The sequence below is a fragment of the Phragmites australis genome, chromosome 16 (genome assembly GCF_958298935.1).
Source record: "Phragmites australis chromosome 16, lpPhrAust1.1, whole genome shotgun sequence".
Taxonomy (NCBI): domain Eukaryota; kingdom Viridiplantae; phylum Streptophyta; class Magnoliopsida; order Poales; family Poaceae; genus Phragmites; species Phragmites australis.
The window spans coordinates 3,611,078-3,633,963 of record NC_084936.1 but is presented as its reverse complement, the minus strand read 5'-3'; the positions used below and the strand labels follow the sequence as shown (position 1 = coordinate 3,633,963).

The window sequence follows — 22,886 nt, the reverse complement described above, 5'->3', positions numbered from 1 at the left end:
ATGGCGTGATCCAATTGGCGGCAAGGGTCCGAATTGGGGACTGAATCAATGGAGGAAGAAAGGGGCGATGGCTAGAGAATGAGGGCCAAAGGCAGCAGTGAGGAGGCAGAGGTGAAGATGACAAACCAAGGGGCATTTTAGACCTTGGTTAATGCTGTCTAGCTTCTATCAGGGGTTTGCAAGATTTTAGTGGTATGGATGAAAGAAATTTGAAGAGGTAATGGTACGAATGGAAGAGGGGGAAACTGATAGCATTGCTAGATATCATGCCTAGTTCGATGGTATAGATAAAATTTCCTCATAAAAATAATGATATAACTCAATTTAAAGAAAAAAATCATATTCTGATTTCCCTGACCTTTCCTCAATTTAGATGAAATTTCCTCACAAAAATAATGATCTCGTTCTATTTCTTCTCTAGATTGAGCATTATCATGATGGCTATATTCCAGATTCCATGTCAAGCAGTCAATCACTATTTCTAATGATTTTTGAGATTTTTCTTTTGGGAAATCTAGAAGTGCTTTGGCGCAACTGCACACTAACAAAAAGAATAGATAGAGCAATTCTATATCGAACATTGTCCCTCAGTAACAGGCAATTCTATATACACAGCCTGAGCTGCTACAACAATATATGTTGTTGCAACTTGCATGCTACATGCACAATGATATGAATCACATCCTTTCAGTATCACATCACATATACAAGTACATCCTTTCAGTATCAAAAACAGTTGACAATAATATCGGTTCATAGAAAAACAGGTAATGGAGAACACACGGATAAACAAAAGAAGGTCAATACAAGAACCTTCAAATCTCAGATGTTCTCCATATTGATCCCTCTGGGTCACATGTGGGAACCACGTTGAAGACTTAATTAAGAGAAGTCTGTAGCAAATCATAAATGAAACCTTCAAGGGAACATGTCTGTAACTATTTAAAGACCTCAACTTGTAGGTGACACTAAACAAAAATGTTTAAAATAATTCTATGTCAGATCGGTATAAAGTTCGCCCTCTCGACCTATTCACTACAACTTGATGAACTAAACTTATACATCAACCATCAAGTGTGCCCTACATAATCCAGTAAAATGAACCAAATCCCAATTATTGTCACTCACCAAATATAAAGCATAAGGAGAATACCCTTTCAATAGCCGCTTAATCCTTAATTCAAAGTCTAAGAGAATGTTTAAAAGCAGTCTAGAGTGCTTGGCAAGCATTGAAATACAACACACAATAAATTGAGTTTTATGAAGTACGGCATTGCAAGGTCTTATGTCCTATAGTAGCTTAGATGTAAATATAATTTTTGACATAAACTTCCCTGTAGAAGCCAGCAACCATGAAGAAAGTAATTCAGGTAGATGCTTCGCTCTCAAGACGAATCCTCTTGGTACCAACCTCATCACTAGCCGGCACCCTATTCTCCTTTGCTTCCACCGAGCACCTCTTGTAAGGTTTGAAGCCTGTTCGGCGGGATTTCAGATTCAGGTGCGACAGTTCATTGGGAAAGGAAGCTCTTGGCCCATCCATTGTATTGAGGTCATTATCGATAGCTGTGGCGTTCTTGTTGAGGTCAACGGTCAACGTGGTCACTTCATCTTCCTCCTCCTTGGTAATCTCCTTTGATTCTTCTGCTTGCGGAGGAGAAAAGCTCTGGGGAAGCTTTTCTCTACTGAACAACGCATCAAAAGCCAGACGACCCTAACAATAGAAATGTGAATTAGAAGGGCAACAATGGATGCTCAAAGATTTAGATAGAAGTGAATTTGCATGGTGTTGTAGATTATAACCTCTTCAGAAACTTCCTTCCACGAATCACTTGTGCTTCCACTGCTCCTAAATCTGCGGTGGTTAGTGTCACCGGCTGAAGAATTACTGCAGGAGGCTTGCTGTGCATTGCCGTTAGCCTTGTCTTGCTTCTCAGGAACATTATCTGCCTCTAAATCACTACTTGAAGGTGTGTTGGAACCGCATGAAGAGCGATCCTGCTTTTTCTTGTTTCTGAACACATCACTTGTGTCAGTTCCTGTCGCAGGTGTGGTGTCCGCATTCTGGACTGGAGATATCTTTAATTCAGTGTGGAGAGACAACTCGCCTTTTTTGCTCCCATCAGACTCCGAAGACGTGGCAACTCTTAAACCTTCAGTCCGGCCTTGTATTCGAGCTTCTTGGCATTCCTTCTGTGCATTTTCAACCTGGCAATTTCTGTCTTTCTCTGAAGCTCGTTGAACATCTGCTGTGGGAAAGGCAGCACTAGGAGCCAGGACAAATGGAAAAGCCATGGGTGGAGGAAAAAAAGGAAGAAGACCTTGTGTTGTCCACCATGCAGATGCTGCAGCCACTGTAGCTGCTACAATAGAAGCCATTCTTGGAGAGGTGTCTATGTTCCTTCCTTGAGTACCCTCTGCAGGATTTTCTTGATTTTGATCAACAGAAGTGTTACTTTCTGCTGCTGGCCAGTACGTCGCTGCAAGCCTAGCGGCTGCATAGATGGCAGGGCTTGACAATAATGTGGAAACAAGCATGCTGGAGAAGGTGGATGACATGTTGACGGAAGACCTGTAGGCATCTTGGTTGCAATTGCATTGCATCATCGGTGCAAAGGCAGTATAATGGTGAGGAAAGGGCTGTGGTGTGGCACTGCTATCAAATTTTTGATCCACAGAAAGTGTTGGATGGATGCATGGGTTCATGCTTCCGTTGGCTCCCTCTTGATCATTTGTTTGGTTAGAATGAGTTCCTTCAGTTCTAGTGACCAGAATGCTAGTTGCCCCATTTCTCTCCATTAAGGGATGTGAAGCTCTTGCGGTTTGTCTGTCCACATATGTTGTCTCCACAGACATTGGCTTTAGCCTCATTTGTTGCCTTGAGGTATCCAAATATTCTTCATGAGCATGATCAGATTTGGAGCTGATGTGGATTCCATTAAGCCTTTCCATTTCCGGATCATTGATATCTTTTACAACCTCTTGCACATCAACGGAAAGAGAATTTTTTTCCGTGGTGGTCATATCTTTGATTTCTGTTTTAGTTTGTTCAATCACCCTGGGTGCACCATGATTCGAAGAGCTTTTGTTAACTGAAGAAAATGATGCAGATGGGGCATCTCGAAAGAGATTAAGAACTTCTGAGCAACTTCCATTTTCAGACACCTCCTTTCTTTGAAGATTCTGGATGCAAGTGAGTTTACAATTAAAGAAAACAAAAGATAGTAATGGAGGATTAAATGAGTGAAATCCTAGAAAAACAAAATGCCAGAGGCATTTACCTGCGGAGATGCATCGCCTGCCATTTGTACATTGCCATTGCTCAATTTCATATTTGATTTTGTTGACTTATCATTTGGAACTTCCTTGGACGGTGTCTCAGAGCCGAGACCACTTTTTCGAGGATATGGACTGTTAGGCTTTTTTTTAGGCCTTGGTGGAGGTATGTCAATGTCATGAGCTTGCACCAGAGAAGTACCATTGTTGATAGCTTCCTTTTCCAACTGCAATTTCCTAATTTGTTAGCTACAGACATATCACAAAACTAAAATAACATGCTTGAGGAACAGAAATTTTGAAGTACTTGAAACTGCTGCTAATGATTGGATCTTGCTAGTTTCTAAACTTCTATAATCTTACAAGGTAACTGAAAATCCACTCCATAGCTGACTTTTAGAGGCCACCAATACTTGGAACATGCATTTTTTAGCTCGCAGAGTTTTAGGACCAAAATACAAACTCAAAATACAAACATATGTACAATATGCAGTTCTATCTTTTATCATTCATCCTTCCTAATAACAATAAAGGGCACTGAGCAAATCATAGTCAAATTTTAAGTCTTATTTTCCATTTTTTGGGGACAACCTTCCATGGAAATATAGCAATATTCGTTACTCAAAGCCTCCAATCCACATCATAAAAATGAACATATTTGGTTGTTGTTGACAACCTGACATCCTTCACAAATTTTACGCTGAATCCAAAGATCCACTTGCAGTTCAGTCAGCCCCATTGCGGCATTGCCCCACTAGCAATCATGCAACTATCCCACCAATAAGGTTCTAAATTTTGTGATAGTATGTTTGCCTCTGACCTCCCAACACCCCAACAATAAAAAATATCAAAATAAAATATGTTTTTTTAAAGGAAAACAGTAGGGGAAGCCCCCACTGTGGTAAATATATTATATAACGAAAGAAAAACAGCTCAGCGAATGTACAGGGAGACCTGGACTAGGCAAAGAGACGAGCTATACAAGCGAGGAGAGCCAGGAGGACACCAGAGATCTCATATTAAAAAATATGTATGTTAACATATTAAAAAGTGGCATATCGTTGATTCAGCTTGTGATACCAATTTATGCCGTTCCACCAATGAATAGGGGTAAAAAAATACATATTAATCTTTTCAACCATGTTTTCAGGTAAAATTATCACGGTTCATAATAACATATAGATCAAATTATGAAAGCATCAATGCTTTGGGAACGATGGAAAACATATTATGATTAATTATGTGATTGTTAATAGGGTAAATACCATAGAGGCTAGATAAATAGGCCAGATGGAGCAACAACTCAATTGGTAGAGCCTCCAGTTGAGAGGCTGCCCACCCGAACTCGAACCCGGGTGCTCTCAGGTCGTTTGAATACCTCCCTAAAGGGTTCAATACTCCCCTCTCTTAAAGGCAAAGCGTGAGTACCTCCCTAAAGGGTTTGATCCCCTCAAAGGCAAAGATAAGGGGACGTCTTCTCCCTGTGATCGAGTTTTTTCTTTGAAGGGCATGAATATCCAGAGGAGAAGGATAGGAATAAAGTGGGGAGAAGTGGATTTCATATGGAAATTCAATTCATTTTTTGCTTCCAAAACCCATAAAATACTCATCCTTTAATAGCTATCGAGTCATGTTATCTTTAGAAAGAAATCTGATAGTTTGAAAAGCAAATAACTAATCAAACTTGGACAGAAAGCAAACTAACTTCATCAGCAGGACAAAAATCTTCCAATTAACCCTGACCTGGGGCGCACAGAAATTCTACACAACAGTACCCATGCACATGACAACAATAGATCTTTGGAGGTTGCTTCTCCAAAAGGCAAGATGCTCAAGATCCTTACTGATAAATCTTATTGGCTAAGAAAACATTTTCTAATGTCTTTCAACCTGTGTTACATGGACACGGGTGCGTGATCATGAGTGCCAGCGCTACAGCCATGATGGGCGATGCAGTGATAGACTCGTTCTCGGTGGTGTGGCGGTCTTGTGCTTGTGGACGACGAGCTGGCAACGATGAACCAACGTGACAACGACGATGGACGGCGCGCTCGGAAGGCTACGGATGAGGGCCACGTTGACTAGCATGTCGCGCCTAGCCGCAACGCCATCGGAGGAGAGGAGGCGCTGGAGAGGTCGAAGCTGAGGTGGCGAAGTTCAGATGAGAGGAACATCGACGGGTCGGCAGGGCGACGCAAACCGATCTATGATCGGAAAAAAATAGAGAAAACCTAAGCCAATCGGAAAAAAACACTAATTGGTTGTAGCCGATATTTGAATCAGCGGCACGAACACTAAACTTCGGGCTGTGCTGCCCCTGGGAGAGATCATGGAAATCCCATCATCTCCCAGGGGTGGCACGCGGAAGCTGCGGAGGCGACGGCTCAGGTGTGGCACCGGCTCTATACCATGAAGAAATATGAATATACTGCGATAATTGTAGATGATTTATATTGAGCCTCGTAGGCTGTTTATATAGAGTATATGGTAGCTTGGATCTCAAGCAATCCTAGAGATAAGATAGAAACTAATCCTACCCTACCATAATAGCCGGATCCTGACGGATCCTTTACCATATACTCTAACATGCATGTTGTTAATCATGAGTTATGACACAAACAAAAGTACGAGTTTTGTCTAAGTTTCCCATCACTAAATCAGATCCGAAATGAAGAGGAGTCACGGTGGACTTTAGCCCACAAAAGTCAAAACCAATTATGCTCAACTGTAGTAACAACCCAGTAACTCATACTGAGCGGGTTGACAAGTCTTATGACTACGTGATGGGTTGTGGAAGGCCCTGAGATAAGAACTAAATAGTGCCACGAACCATAGTGGGCATTCCAAAATTGTTTCTTTCAATTTTTTTACTATATGTCAAATAATTAGTCTCCAAGAAACCTAGACAGGCCAAATAATTAGTCTCCAAGAGAAATATATCAAATTAATGACTGTTAGAATACAGATTTTTCAGCACTGGCAGCATAGACTTGTCCTATCCTGTACCTAAAATCTAAAAATGCTTCACCTGAGTGGGGAATGTTGCATTTTTTAATCATGAGTAGTTAGTATTTTTTCAGTTTCTGTTTTGCATGTTGCATGCACTTAGTGGTAATGCATTACTGTTTGCACCAAGTTAGTGTTTCCGTTTCTGCATGTAGGAGTTTTTTAGAGTTTTTAATCAGCCGTTTCTTCAGCTAATGCTCAGCGGTTTCTGCATGGCTGTTAGAGAGTTGTTGTTTGGCTTATAAATAAAGAAGAAAACCACAAAAGCTGCAAGCTAGTTAGCGCAGCACAAAAAAAAAAATCTGCTCATGTCCGTGTGTGTTCGTCTCAGGATTTTCAACATTTGGTACCAGATGACCAGTCGCTTGCGCGTTGTGGAGCAGAGGTATAAGCTCGGCTCTTTAGGCGGCAATGGCGGGCAGAAGCTACTCCTCACTGAGTGGCTAGCTCGCGTGAAGAAGCGCGACGATGAGGGAGGATCCAGTAGCGGTGTCAATGGCGGCTCCTATCGTCGTCATGGCAAGAACCGTGGGTGCGACCGCGGAAATGGGCCACGCGATGGCAACGCCAACACGTCCGGCCCAGTAGGTAGCCGAGACCAATATTGGAACCGTGGCAAATTTGGCCATTGAGCTAAGGAATGCCGCAGCAAGCCGAAGCGGGCTAAGGTCCATCTGACACAGGGCGATGGCAACGAACCTACGATTTCGATGGCCAAGGCTTGTGTCGCACCGCCTGCCACATCCACTCCACAGCTGGTCGAGGCGAAAGTATTCACATAGCTAGACCGAGAGGAGGACTGCAACATTGGTGCCACGAACCACATGAACGGGTTGCGCACTGCCTTCTCCGAGAACTGAGGTCGACTCTGAAATCTGAGGCATTGTCAAGTTCGGCGACAGCTCTATCGTCGACATCGAGGGGCGCGACACGATCTTGTTTGTCTGCAAGACCGGCGAACACCGCGCGCACGGGGGTATACTTTATTCCCTGGCTCACCACCAACATCATTAGCATCGGTCAGCTTGATGAGAACAACTGCCATGTGCTTGTCAATGGTGGCGTCTTGCAGATCTGGGACTTGGATTAACGACTGTTGGCAAGGGTGAGGGCTTCCCCAGCCAGCTATACATGCTTAGCCTCGACATCGCACGACCGGTGTGTCTATCGGCAAGAGGCTCAGAGGAGACATGGCGTTGGCACGTGAGGAACGAACACAGCTTCCAATCACTGCGCAAGCTCGCCCAACACAAGATGGTACGAGGACTGCCGCGCATTAATCGGGTGGATCAACTGTGATGCAGCTGCCTTGCCGGCAAGTAGCGACGAAGCTCATTCCCGAAGCAAACAGGACACCGTGCGACGCCGCCCTTGATGTCATCCACGGCGACCTTTGCAGGCCGATCGCGCTAATGACACCGAGCGACAGCAACTACTTCCTGTTGCTAGTGGATGACTTGAGCCGCTACATGTGGCTTGGTTTCCTCGTGAGCTAGGACCAAGCTCTAGTGACGATCAGGCGGTTCCAAGCCATGGCGGAGGTGTTGTCGGGAAGGAAGCCCAAGCTGCTCCACACCAACCGCGGCAGCGAGTTCACGTCGGTGGAGTTTGGGGACTACTGCGCTGAGTGTGGTGTTCAGCGGCAGCTTATGGGCCCTTATTCTCCAAAAGACAGTGGTTACCATGGTCCGAAGCATGCTGAAGGCAAAGAGCCTCCCTAGAACATTCTGGGGTGAGGCCGTCTCCACTGCCGTCTTCATGCACAATCGTGCGCCGACTCGAAGCGTTGACAAGAAGATGACATACGAGGCCTGGCATGATGAGTGGCCGACGGTGTACTTCCTCCGCACCTTCAGCTCCGTTGCGCATGTCAAGAACATGAAGCCTCACCTGAAGAAGCTCGACAACCGCAACACTCCGATGATCTTTGTCGGCTACGAGAGCGGGTCCAAGACGTATCGGGTGTATGACCCCATCAGCAAGCATGTGCACGTGACACAACGTCGTGTTTGATGAATCGGCGGAGTAAAAAATGGAGCTCAAAGGAGCACGAGGTGAACGGCGACAACCCCTTCACGGTGAAGTACGTGATCCCCAGGGAGCCAGTGCGCGACACGCTTATGAGATCCCCGGACCATGACCGAACAACTTCGCCGATGACACATGCGGTGGATTGAACTCCGATGGCAATCGAGCATATCACGCCACCCACGCACGACTCCAAGCTTGATGTGGCTGCTGAAGAAGACGATTCCCAAGGCTACCGCATTGTCGACAACATCATAGGTCCAACTACGCCACAAGGGTATGCACCGCGCCAACTTGACCTCGACGAGCTTCACATGTTGAGCGTCGAGGAACCAAGCACAGTCGTTGAAGCAGAACAATATGAATGTTGGCACCACACTATGTTGGACGAGATGAAGTCGATCGATGACAACGACACGTGGGAGCTCGTCAACCTCCGTAGCGACCATCGACCCAATGGGCTCAAGTGGGTCTTCAAGGTGAAGCGCGATGAGCACGATGCCATCGTCAATTACAAGGCGCGATTGGTGGCGAAAGGGTATGCACAACACCCCAAGATCGACTTTGAGGAAGTGTTCGCCCCTCGTAGCACGCATGGAGTTCGTGCAGGTCCTTGTCGTGGCAACGCATGAAGGATGGCAAGTCCATCACATGGACATGAAGAATGTGCTCCTCAATGGCGTACTCATGGAGGTGTATGTGGTCAAACCACCAAGCTTCGTCCACAACGACGCCGAGCACAAGGTGCTCAAACTGAAGAAAGCCTTGTACGGACTGCGCCAAGCACCAAGGGGATGGAACTCCAAGCTCGACGACAGCCTTATCAAGCTTGGCTTCCAGCAGAGCACCTCGAAGCATGTCGTGTATGTACACCGCAAAGGCGCATTCCGTCTCCTCGTTAACGTGTACATCGACGACCTGATCATCATTGGGATCAGTGAGCTTGTGACCCGCAGATTCGAGAAGGAGATGCAAAGGTTGTTCAAGATGAGCGACCTCGGACTTCTAAGCTACTACCTTAGCATCGAGGTCCAGCAACGCACGGGCGGCATCATCATCAGCCAGACAACCTATGCGCGCAAGATCTTGGAGAGCAGTGGCATAACCGACTGCAATCCATGTCAAGTGGCCATGGAGACACGGCTGAAACTGAGCAAGCAGAGTACAAGTAAGCATGTGGACACGACCAAGTACCACAACATCGTTGGCAGCCTCCGCTACTTGGTTCATACCCAGCCCGGCATCGCCTTTGTCGTGGGGCACGTGAGGCCGTTTGGCTTGCCCATCTGCTAAGCAACATTGGTGGTGGCAAGCTTGAGGCAACAATGCTGAATGTGGACAACAAAGCAGCCATCTCTTTGTGCAAGAACCCGATGTTTCATTACAAAAGCGAACACATTGATACTCAATATCATTTTATCTGAGAATGCATCGAGAAAGGAAAAATCAGCATCGAGTCCATCAACAGCGAGGAGCAGCTGGTAGGTATTCTCACAAAACCTCTCGGGCGCGTCAAGTTCATGGAGCTCCGCGCGAAGATTGGCATAGTCAACACCAAAGAACTGCATGAGGACTGGGGGTTGTTGCATTTTTTAATCCTAAGCAGGTGGTATTTTTTCAGTTTCTGTTTTACATGTTGCATGCAGTTAGTGGTCATGCATTACTGTTTGCATGAAGTTAGTGTTTCTGCATGTAGGAGTTTTTAGAGTTTTTAATCAGCCGTTTCTTCAGCTAATGCTCAGCAATTTATGCATGGCTGTTAGAGAGTTGTTGTTTGGCTTAAATAAAGAAGAAAACCACAAAAGCTGCAAGCCAGTTAGCACAACACAAAAAATTCTGCTCGTGTTCGAGCATGTTCGGCTCGGGATTTTCAACAAGGGATGGTGAATTTTTTTCACTCACTCTCTTCCCTGATCTAAAAAGGTTAAAAAAACAGCACCATATGCTTATATGTACACCGGTTAAGGCTATCACTTGTCACCCTAACTTTTAGCGAGAGCATTTCAATTTTTCTCCTTTTGAAAGCACTTCAAATATTGGTAAGTACAGTTGTGCCGTATGCTTATATGTACACCGGTGCAGAGCTGTTCACACCTTAATCAACAACTAACCTAGAACTCCAGCAAGGTCAGATAGCATGGTTGGTTGGAAGAATATATGAGCTTTGAGAGCAAAAAAAAAAAAAACCATCATATTTCTCAAAATACTAACCTTGCCATCCTTTCCCTTCCATAGATCTGGAAATTCACCAATTGCGCCTTCGCTCATGAGGTCTGGTTTCAGCTGCTCAGGCGAGTCAGCCTCCAGATGGTCGCGTTGGGTCCCCAGGACACGGTGTTCGCAGATTGGTGGTGTTGTGCACATCGGTGGGTCGACAAGCTACTTAGAAAAGGATTCAACTCACTCGTCATCATAGGGTCTTGGGGGCTTTGGAAGCATCGTAATGCATGCGTCTTCAATGGTGCCTCACCGAGCATCCACGACGTCCTGCATGGCATCTTGGATGAGGCACATCTTGGGTGCTTGGCTGGGGTAAAGGAGCCTAGGACCTTGTGGGCCGGGTTAGCTGCTTCGGGTTGGTTGCTCTATACGGTTAAGTGGCACGTCTGTTAGTCTAAACAGCAGCTGTGTGTGTGTGAGTGTGTGTGTGTTTATGTACTCTTCCTCTTGGAGGAGTGCATGTAATCGGATCCAAGGTCATAAAATCACTGTTCTCCCTAGGTCATGATAATCAAAAGAAACAAATATTTCATGGTTCATGCTCTTCATAGCCATCACTTTGGCGCACACATGTTGAAAGAAAGACTGCGGCAAAGTAAAGAAACTAAAAAAACAGGAAACAAGCACATCGACCATTTGTTTATGTCAGCAAATCTAAGGGCAAAGCAACCAGAAAGCTAGGGCACAGCAACGATCAAACAAGGGCGCTAGCCAATCAGATTGAGAAAGAACCTTGGTGAAGAACTTTTGAGCATGACTTCTGATCTGCACAGCCGTCTTTGTCCCAACATGCTCTATGGAATAATTCAGAAGGCGAACAACAAAATGAAAGAAAAAAAGCGCAAGATCCATATCAATATACAAACTAAATCCATATGAACAAACCAACTAATAATCACAGTGAGTATTGCTGAATTCAGGAAATAACAGCATAAAACTAACCAAGATACAATATATATGGAAATTTCACCTTCTATGCGCTGCCATGCTCTGCCATAAAGTTTTAAGGCTTCAAGGAACCGTTTGTGCTCCACCTCAGTCCACCGCTCCCGCTGCTTTGTTATTGTGTATGGCTTTCTTACCTACAACAACAGTGTTAAAATGTTACTTCTTTAACCACAAATCAACAAGCACATCCTAGAAGAACTCACCTTTACCACCATTTTCTCACCAGAAGAATTAACCTCCATCTCCTAACCCAGGAAAAAGAAATAGAACAGAAGTGCCAACAGCTGGTCGCTTTGTCACTTGGAGTTGAGGTCCTCTACAAACAAGAGAGCTCCACCTTCCATATCATCAACCAAACGCTGGACCTGACGCAAGAAGTACCTCAAACCTCCTCCTAGACCTCCATATCACACCAGCACTCCCAATATTTCAAATTTGTGCGCCCAGCCCCAAAAGAGAAGCCAAATTAGTATTAAATATCCAAGAGAAAACCTCTATATTCACGACTCTACTCGTGAGTTGAACTTGGATCGGAATCTTCGAAGGGATCAACTCCACTCACCTACTTGAATTGAGCCAATTGCTGTTAATCTGCAAAACAATTCAACATAGTCAAAACAGCACTTAAATATCCAGTCACCCCCTTAAAAATGTAAATTACAGCTCACCTCCAATTATTTATATTTACAGGTATTCACTGAGAAAAATAAACCATCTTATACCTAAGATCAGACACAACTAATTAAGAAAACCAAATAATTCCATAATTACAAAGAATTAGTTCATCAAAGAATCCCAGGAACAGCATCATTCCACTCACCTACAGAAAAGCTCAATTGAAGTTAGTCCGTTGCATGCAAAAACCGAGTTAGCAGAGTTTACAGCTTGCTCCCATCCTTATCTTCAACTCTAGAATCAGATTAAAACTCACAAATTTTCAAATTATGCAACCATTCAAAACAAGAATGGATTAGATTCACAACCAATCAAAAGCATGGAGAAGCTGTAAAGCACTAGCATGAGATCAGGCTCACCTGCTAAGGCCAAACACTTACTCTAACCTACCAGAAAAAAAAAGCCATAATAAGTACCTATTCCCAATCAACTTCCAGCCTTCAATCACAATTCATGATCAAAAAGCACCAAAAATAACAATGGTTTTAGACCAACTGATGTAGTTGGATTCTCAAAACCAAGAAGATTACAACTACCTGAATTTAAGTGGGCTTTTAGAAGATCTGACACTTTGCTTGGATGCATTCAGGTCAAAGAGTGGACTGTTAAGCACAACAGGCAGGCACTAATGTAGTATCTCACAGCTCCAAAATAACTAAATACTGCCCTGAACAATTCCTACATTTGAAAGTTACTGTAGTAAGATCAACAAAAATAGTTTTGTCAAACTCAAGAAACAGTGTATTTAAACTGAAAAAAAAATTGTCCTGTTATGCAACCAATTGAACTATCAAACAATATAATCATATAAATAGCAACTCCAGAACACAACAAGAAAGCATACAGGCAAATTGAGGTAGGGGATGTGACACTAGGACGTCTTGTCAAAGAAAAGCAGCGGAGAAACTCTGAGAAATAGCGGTAGACCACAAAAATGATTGAGGGGAAAAGTTGAAAGGAAGTGGAATGTATGATGGTGCGGTTGGTTTCAGCTGAAACTCAAAGGAAATGGCGAAACAAAGTGTCAGGGAGACAGGTGTATCCTGTACCATGGTAGCTGGAGAAAACAACATCCATGGAGACAACAAAGGGGGAAGAGATTATATTGACAGGTGAGATCTACTTGACAGCTTGGAATGACAACCAAGGGAAAATAGGACATTTCACCTCTCTCCTAGTTCTCACGATCTAGTGTCTAGTGACAAATGACCACAAAATTTACGGTGTCCATTAACTGAATATGGATTTTTCGGTTTTAGCAAATGAAACACAAGTGTGATGTCTAAGCACCATTATCCCTATTTTGTTTAGTTATTCTTAGAAATACCAGATTTACATGACACCGCAGACTACTAAGTAATCAAAGTGAACAACGCCAAGTATCAGCTAAAGGAGGGAGTATGTTGTTATCATTCATAAAAAGAACATATTATGAAAGTTGATCTTGTAATGAATCTAGAAATACCAAAATCATGTAATTGATCTAGATAAAAAAAAATTACATATTGATGGTATACTGGTATACACCATAGTACAAAAAACCGAACCACAGCTTAACCGGAGAAAACCAGAACCGGTACCTGGTCTATTCCAGTTACATAAAAAGACTAGACATGCAGTTAGACTGTTGCGAACCGGTTAAAACCCACCAGTGGTTTTTGCACAGAGCCGGCATTAAACCAGGACTGGTCGGCCTGAGGGCAGTTTAAGGAAGCAAAATTATAATGCTCGAGCGGAGAATCAAACTCAAGACGTGGGGTAGTGCGGCATGGTAGCATTCTGCAGCCCAACTACAAAACTGGGTATGGTGAGTTTGTATCATATGTATCATGTGTAGGTAAATAATTTTATTAAAAATATTTTGGCTATGTATACTACTTAAAATGATTGCTTTCTTATTTTTACAAGAACCAGTGGTTGAACCGGCAAACTAGTGGTCCGACCACCAAACCGCTGAACCAACATGCCCACTAGTTCAACCACCGGTCCGTTTTTTCGTACCATGGTATACACTAAGGTTTTTCTCGCAAAGAAAAAACTAAGAATGCTTCATTTGATCGCTCCAGGATAAAATATATTTAGTGCAAAAGGATTATGAAAAGAGAAGTAGGAGAATTGATCCCTCTGGTGTAATAAAGTGTTGAGGACATCACCATGGTACTGAGAAGGCAACTTTGACAGCTGATTTCTATTATAATATATTCATAAAACATAGCAAAAATATAATACTACAATGTTCTTTTTCAGACAAATATGCATGTGTGATTTTCACATGCTCAATCTCGAGAGTTAAAAATAAAAAGATAAAGAAATATATTGATAGACAAAATCTAAGGCATCGGTTGGAATGCGAGAATTTTCCCTGAATCCCACTGGAATCAAACTGTTTACTGTGACTTTCTTGCAATTTTTTTTTTTTTTTTTTGTGAAATTCATGCATCCCAAACAGGCCCTTTGAGGTTTGACTGTGCTCATCCCAAAACGGGGCCCTTTTGTGACTGGAGGGAGTATATACAGTAGCAGCCTTCTTAGATCAATCCACTAACAACTCCCAGCCCGATTTTAGAGAAACAAAAGTACCATGTTTAAGTACCTCAACTCACCTGCTGAAATACTATATCAAGTTGCTTTCTCTCTTTTTAGAAATGTGAGAAGCATAAATTACACTCTGTAGATCAGATGAAAGCACACCTCAAACCCAAGAAGGCAGAAAAGCTTGCACCAGAACTAACTAATTGAATACAGTCGTCTAACTGCAAAGTAGAGCAGCACGAAATCACTCATCATTTTGTCCCTAACGACACTAAAGTCGACCAACAGTTTTGAAACTACGCCACTATTGCAATCACGAGAAATTCAAGCAGGCCAGAGCAAAATAAAAGTGTTGGAATACCTATCCTATCCAGGTCCAAACGGCAGGCCCAGGCCCAAGCCGACAGGCCCTATCACCCCAGCCGCCGGCCAACCCTTCTAGGGTTTTGTATGTATAGAGAGCATACGTATGTATAGAAAGGGTAGCTATAGTTTCCTAGTTTAGAGAGATTGATATCTTACGTTATATAGCTCATCTCTTACCTAGTTTAGCACCATGTACATCTATATAAGCTAGTCAGCTCCAATAGTAATAAACAAGCCGAGTATTCCCCCCATCTTCATACTCTTTCATGGCATCAGACTAGGAGCACAACTCCCCTGCGCGCAAATCAGTGCAGCAGCCCCCCTCCCCTACCCCTACACCTCCACAAGCGCAACAACCCCCCTGGCGCCGATCAGGCCCCTTACTCTTTCTAATGTTCTGGTTTCCCCAGTCTTATTACCAATCTTATTTCTATCTGTAAATTCACCACTTACAATCTCTATTCTATCGAGTTTGACCCCTTTGGCCCCTCTATGAAGGATCTCCACACTAGGAACGTGATTCTCAGGTGCAATAGCTTCGGCGACCTATACCCGTTTTTCGCGCCACATGTCCATCGTCATCACTCCTACATTACAAGCGCGTCATTCGCAACATCAATGACGCTAACCCATTCAACAGCTCGACATCAAGAATGCCTTCCTCAACGACAAGCTCGAGAAGACGGCCTTCTGCCAGCAACCCTCCGACTTCATTGACGCCGACAAGTCAAATCATGTCTGTCGGCTCAACAGATCGCTCTGCGGTTTGAATCAAGCTCCTCGCATGTGGTACAGCCGCTTCCAAACTTTCACGGTCGCCATCGGTTTCCACGATTGCAAGACAGACTCCTCCCTCTTCGTCTACCACAACGGGACCGACATCGCCTACCTCCTCCTGCACGTCGCCATCATTCTGACAGCGTCAAGCACAACACTTCTTCAACGGATCATCACCACCCTCCGTAACAAATTTGCAATGACCGACTTAGGCAACCTCCACTACTTCCTCGGCATTTCGGCGCGTCTCGACTCCCATGGCATTTTTCTCTCTCAAGAAAAATATGCCACGGAAATTCTTTAGTGGGCTAACATGTCTACATGCAACCTGAGCTACGTTGATTGAAGCATGCTCCAAGCTGGTTGCTGAAACTGGCGCCCCGGTCTCCAACCCGACCTTGTACCGCAACCTTGCAGGTGCTCTCCAGTACCTCACCTTCACCCGCCCCGACATCACACATGTTATTCAGCAGGTCTGTCTCCACATGCACGATCCACTGGAACAACACTTCCTGTTGATCAAGCACATTATGTGGTACATCAAGGGAACAATTAGCCAAGGCCTACAGCTCCCCCCACGACCTCGTCGTCTACTCCGACGCAGACTGGGCGGGCTATCTTGACACTCGCAAATCTACTTCTGGCTACTATGTCTTCCTCGGCGACAATTTAATCTCATGGTCCTCCAAACGCCAGCACACAGTCTCCTGATCCAATGCTGAGACTAAGTACCGAGCTGTCGCCAACACCAACGCCGTCGCCGAAGCTTGCTGGCTGCGCCAACTCCTCGCTGAGATCCATCGCCCTTGGACCAAGGCCACTGTCGTCTACTGCGACAACATCAGCGCTTTGTATTTCTCCACAAACCCAGTCCAACACCAGCGGACTAAACATGTGGAGATCGACCTACACTACGTCTGCAAATGGGTGGCCTTCGGAGATGTCCATGTTCTACATGTCCCAAAGACGACCCTTCGGTACGCGGATATCTTCACCAAGGGTCTGCCAACCGCGGTGTTCCAAGATTTTCGCTCCAGTCTCAACATCCTCAAAGCTCCAAGTTAACATTGCGGGAGGGTGTTGGAATACCTATCCTATCAAGGCCCAACCGGTAGGCCTAGGCCCAAGCCGATCGGCCCTATCACCCCCAGCCGCTGGACAACTCTTCTAGAGTTTTGTATGTATAGAAAGCATACGTATGTATAGAAAGGGTAGCTGTAGTTTCCTAGTTTAGAAAGATTGATAACTTACCTTGTATAGCTCATCTCTTACCTAGTTTAGCACCCTATACATCTATATAAGCTAGCCAGCTCCAAATAAACAAGCCGAGTATTCCCCCATCTCCACACTCTTTCAAAAAGCACAACCCAGACTGAATATGGCCAGAAAACGATCACAGCTCAATCGACTAACAAAGCAAAATTGAATTGGACAAATAAATACAGCACCGTGGTCTTGTGCTAAGCGTAGAACACACATACTATTCATTCCATTAATCATTCGCACCAACAGAATTAGCCACGCATAACCACCACATAAGGGAATAAAAATGTATGAATTTTCTAACCAAATCTACCTAGTCAGAATTCTTGGAGCTACAGGAAAGTAGGTGTCCATAAATCCATTTATCCCAATCAGAGTCAAAGTAATCTCAGAGATTCATATCCGCAAGCAACATAACACACATATCCAGAAACTAGAGTAACCTACTCATGCCGTGAAACAGTAATACGGTAATACACAAAGCACCCAAATGCGACTACATGCTCTTGACTTCCTAAAGAACAACGCCAATACGATCTGTTAAAACCCGTGCCAACAAAAAGACAACTCACCTCCGTGAAGTAACCAAGCACACACCGTCACGAAGCAATCCCAACCACCGTTTCACTGCAGAAAAGGACACGGCGAGAAGCAGCACGGTTCAACACCCTCAAAAGTCTCAACTTCTGCAGTCATAGCCCATTCCGAGCAGAGCAAAGCAAAATTAAGCATCAAAAACACATATGACAAGCTGAAACAAAAAACTAGGCTAGTAACCTATCTGACTCCAGTCACAAAACTACACCAAAACAAGCATAAAAATATGTCGTAATCTCGATTCCACTGGAAAACAGAGCGCACCAAATTAACCCGCTAAAACTTTCTGGACGAATTTCAGCTAGATGAGCAGTTTAGTTATACCTCGACAAACGCAACCAAGTCCAATCCAACCCAGCCCAATGCCCCAATCTAGGTCTCCGCCGCCTAGCTCCCCCGTCCACCCCCACGCACGGTGGCCTGCCAACCCGCCGCACCAAAAACCATTCAACCAGCAGCGACACGGAACTTAGAGCGCACGAACCCCGATCCCCGCCCCACGCACCTCAGGCGACCGCCACGACGGGCATCACCGGCCCCGCCGACGCCGGCGCAGCAGTGGCATCCCCGCCGCCCTCCCGGTCCCCCCACTTCCCTCTCCGCCGCCGCCACAACCACCGCCCCGCTCTTCCAGAAGCTTCTCCTCGATCGGCTGCCCGGGGATCTAGCTGCTTGGAGCGAGCGAGCAATCAAGCAAGCAAGCTGGAGGAGGACGAGGAAGGGGAAGTCTCTCGCGACTCGAGGTGCGTGCGGGCGGGGCGGGCTTTGCTGTTCGCTCCGCCGCTGCGGACTGCGGTGTGCTGTATGCTGTGCGCTCGCGGCCGCGGGGCAGGGGGGTGGGGGGTGGTTGTCGCGATCGCGGCGCTCGCCTCGCGACCAATCTCAGCCACTATCTTTTCTTGTGGATTTCTCGCCCTCCGGCCCCCGCAATCTTGCGACCCCGCCCTCCAGCATCCTCGGAATTGCAACCGTGCCCCGCAATCTTGCGACCCCACCCTCTGGCATCCATGGAATTGCAACCGTTGCAAGGAATAAGACCTGTTTGATAGACTCAGCTCTCAGTTTCATCTCGAATTAGTATTTATAAATTAATATAAAGTGGTTTATCTATCTATTTTTAATTTAGAATGTAAATAAAATAATTCATTAAAAAACTTTCACTATACCTCATCTTCAGCTCATAAATTTTTAAAGCTAAAAATAATTTACTTTAAAAAATTAGAGTTAGAATTTTGCTAAACAAACTCTAATTTAGATAGACCAACCTACTTTAACTACTGGCACTTCTCAATCTCCACTTTCTCGCTGTAGAGTAAAATGGATGGATGCCCTTTTTCCTTTATTTGGCAGGGAGCAGGAGAATGGTCAGGGTCATCCTCTAGATCAGCTTTTGGAAAGTGCAGGCAGTAATTATTGTGGTCAGGGTCATCCTGAACGTGCAATCTCATTTTCTTTAATCTTAGGGAATTTCAGTGTGTCCAGGAGTTTATTATTTCTTCTCTCTCTTTATGTACCAAGAAACATATTGTGTGTATTTATTACCTTGTACTAGGAAAAAAAAAAAGCTGCAAGGCTCTTGTAACTTTTTATATTTGTCGTTCTATCTGGCTTTAATCGTTTGGTGATATTTCAAGTATAATTGGAGTCATGCTACCTAAAAGTTTACCAAAACATAAAACGATTCAAAATTTTATTTAGACAACCTGCAAGTATAGTTTTCATGCACTGAATTTGAATAAATCTTAAAACCCTAAACACTAAACTATAAAGTATAAAAGCTTGCGGCCATCTTCACCTATTTCAGGATGTAAATGACAGTTGTATGGTATATGTTGGCATTGTTGTGTGGTGTTTTCCTTTTAAAACACTTTAGATTGACAAGTTAACCGCATATGTTTGAATTTAAAGTAGTGTTTCTAGTGCGAACTAATAAAAGGAAAAAGTGAAAACAGATAATACTTGCTGCGCAAAATAAAGGACTAATGTGCCGCGAAAATTGGACAATTCACCGTCCGTCAACATTAGAATCTATCCGATCACACACCATTCGCATTTTCACTTCCAGAATTAGACGATTTTCATCACAAAATAAATCTAAACCAGCTAACTTGACTGTTCCGAACTATTCTCCACATGTGAAAACATCGACGGGAGTCACACGCAAAACCCCGTTTTCCCAGGGTCAAGGGAGCAAAAGCGAAAAAGGTCACATTAACAATGAATAATTTAGAAGATGAATAATTTGCGGTCGGGAATGACCGAGGTGGCCTGCCCCCACCTCGCGGGGCCCACCTGGGGCGGCCAACTGGCTGCGATCTAGTGGCGCGCCCTGCGCTTTTTCCGGTGCACCCCTGAACCTGACTTTGCCAAACTAGCTAGTGTGTACCCACCGTACCCATCTCCTAGTGGCTACATTATATTTGCATTGCAACGTCCTAATTAATTAATTTTGTGGCAACCAACCCCTGCCTCTAAAATACTATAATCATCGGCAAAAATACGAATTTATATAATATATTTGAGCGTATTTATTGAAATAGATAATATTTTTCTGTATTCATGAATCTAGCATCTGTATTTGGTACATGATGTACCAAAAAGATATTTTTGGTAAACCGTGTATCGACCATATTCAGTATACGGTGTGCCAAAAATCACCTGTATTCGGTACACCGTATGCCGAATACAGGGAAGTACGTATTTCGGCACACAATGTTCTGAAATACCTGATTTGTTCGCATGTATTTTTATTTGGCAAATATGGTCATGGTCGGCTACGGTTCGCTTCTATCATCTGATACCGATATTTTATTATTTCATGTAATTGGTAACTTTCAACTAAATTTGAAACGAGTTGTTAATTTAACTATCATTTTATCTCGGTGAGTTGTCACTTCATTTTATATACTGGTGTGTTGTCATTTCATGTAATTAGTAACTTTCAACAAAATTAGAAATTATTTTCTAATTTAACTGTACATTTCAAAATGCATGAGAAAGAAAGCATGTAGTCTCTAAAGCGGCGGGCAGTCTTAACACTTAGGTATGTTTGAACATGCGCAACATTAACCCTTGTATCATTGATCATCTCAAGATGGCGGCGGAAACTGACGACGTACATTAGTGAAAGAATGTCAGTTGTGCCAGTCAAGGCTATCAGGGTAATATGGTTATCGTCTCCGAGGTGGTGGTTGGAAGTTAGGAGGATGGGTACAAGAAAATCCAACATCATCTTCACGGTCATCACGGTCCTCCGAAGATGGAGGCCTCGGAGGGAGGGGTCGAGGTGGCATGAAATCGTCGTCGTCATCGTCTTAAGGTATCACGGTAGGAGCACGTTCTATTTCGTTGTTGGTTGGACACCATGTCGATGTGGTGTGTGAACATCCTCTTGTAGTGTTCGTTGAACCTTCTCCTGTATGGCTGGTGGAACGTCGAGGCATTGGTGGTATGAAATCATCATCAGCATCGGCGTCATCATTTTCAGGTAGAATAGTAGAGGGCACTCTTGTACCCCTTAGGTTCGCTGATCTTCGTCGTCTTCTACGCGAACCAGGTATCACACCCCCATCGAAGAGCATATACATTGCCAAGAAGTCTGGGAATTCATTATTGATCAACTATGCGTCTTCTGGGAACGCCTAACGTAGAAAAGGAGCATTCGAATCAATAGCAATAAGATAAGTAGGGTGACCAAATAGAAAATGACAAACCTGTATGTGGGATGCATACTGGTTAGGCAACATCGCCATCCTTCTTTGCCTCATACAGAAACCTAACACAGAAGGATGGTCGGCTAGTTCGCATACCCTGAGGTATATTTGGCAGCGCTCATGCAAGAGGACCCTAAGGTCGTCGATTGTTACATGTAGGAGTGGAACGGTGAACGTAGAACATGGCGGTCTTGTATGCAATTTAAATACAGCTTGGATTAGGTTGCTCTCATTGAAGAAATCATCATTTCCTCCATGCACAACTTGCAAGGAGGCATTTAATGATATATCGATCATTGTATGTGTCCGTGGGTAGCCAGTACTAGAATACCCCTCCATATAGTTATTGATCTTTGACTGCAATGTTTTTGCTCTGCACCAAAGCACGAATCGCTGGTTATTTAATAAACATTAAACATGTATAAAATGTCATAATTATGTGTCCTAATTAGTTGACAAAGATTATGTAAATTAAATGTAATTACTTTAACACTGCAGTGCATAAGGTATAGTACATATGAGTACATAATATAGTGAATAACACATAGTACAAATGAGTACACAAAACAGATGAGTACACAATATACTGCACTGGCTCATTAACGACGCTGATGTCGCAAGCAATCCCCAGGAGCGTAAGCGTCTGGTGAGTGTGTGACCCTCATCCCAGCAACCTGAGTTGGCCCCTGCCACGTGTGCCCTTGCTCGTCATCTTCATCGCTCTGTTGTGTTGCAACTCCACCGAATGTGTATCCAGAACTGCTAACTCAAACCTGCATGTACCACGATGTAGGATTGTCATGCGGGAGTGTGGATGCCGGTAGTACATGCTCGGATGGAGTCCGAAATACTGAAGTCTCAGCTTGCTGGTACCACTGTGAATAGCCAGGTGCATCGGGATATTGGGGGTACTGGCCGCTCAGTAGCTCAGTGAAGCTACCTACTTGCAATACAGCAGCCCAGTCAAAATCTTGTGTGCCGCTCCAGGTTGGCATCTGCTGTGTGCAGTCAATGACGTTCTCGTGGAAGTTGATAATAGTGGTGGAGGTATCTGCGTAGCCTGAGTAGGTTGTGTCCACTGAGGGGGATGGGAACCCAATGTACGCTGCTCGGGAGCAGGAGCCTCCGTGACCTCCTCGGCTTCAGCACAAGAACGTGTCATATGATAGGCCGCAGACGAAGGTGCCTCCTGTGATTGTACCACATGAGCACTGGACGAGCGCCTACAGTAGGAGGCACGGGACGGATCCATGGCGGGTACGTCGTACCCCCTAGAACACGGAGCACAACCACCTAGACCACGTATCGCAGACAAATCCTGCTCGCGCTCGACTGCTGCTGCACTACACCTCACGCTCACCTGCTCGCGCTAGCTCTGCTCGCACCCCTCTGCTCGCGCTCCCTCTACTCTGCTCAAGCTTCCTCTGCTTTGCTCAAATGAATCTGCATGCTACCATTTTCTAGCACCTTTCCCTCCGCATGCAG

At 44.5% G+C, this 22,886-nt stretch overlaps 1 protein-coding gene across 24 annotated transcripts; it reads right to left on the bottom strand.

Moving 5' to 3' along the window:
• Window positions 1–1,229: 1,229 nt before the first annotated feature.
• Window positions 1,230–18,513, bottom strand: LOC133896160 (protein CCA1-like). 24 transcript variants are annotated; one of them, XM_062336697.1, is made up of 14 exons: window positions 18,194–18,511; window positions 18,013–18,108; window positions 17,664–17,777; window positions 12,690–12,831; window positions 12,513–12,539; window positions 12,299–12,387; window positions 12,147–12,200; window positions 11,971–12,069; window positions 11,682–11,843; window positions 11,501–11,612; window positions 11,263–11,324; window positions 3,282–3,503; window positions 1,804–3,183; window positions 1,230–1,714 (listed from the first exon to the last, which is right to left on the bottom strand). In XM_062336697.1, exons 9-14 carry the CDS (start codon window positions 11,718–11,720, stop codon window positions 1,367–1,369), a joined length of 2,163 nt encoding a protein of 720 aa, XP_062192681.1. In that variant the 5' UTR covers window positions 11,721–11,843; window positions 11,971–12,069; window positions 12,147–12,200; window positions 12,299–12,387; window positions 12,513–12,539; window positions 12,690–12,831; window positions 17,664–17,777; window positions 18,013–18,108; window positions 18,194–18,511; the 3' UTR covers window positions 1,230–1,366. The 24 variants fall into 24 exon arrangements, with proteins under 24 accessions (XP_062192681.1, XP_062192690.1, XP_062192671.1 ...); XM_062336706.1 differs by lacking the exon at window positions 12,147–12,200 and adding an exon at window positions 10,522–10,895 and having other exon boundaries at window positions 11,702–12,069; window positions 18,194–18,513; XM_062336687.1 differs by having other exon boundaries at window positions 11,682–12,069; window positions 12,687–12,831.
• Between the last annotated feature and the right edge of the window lie 4,373 nt (window positions 18,514–22,886).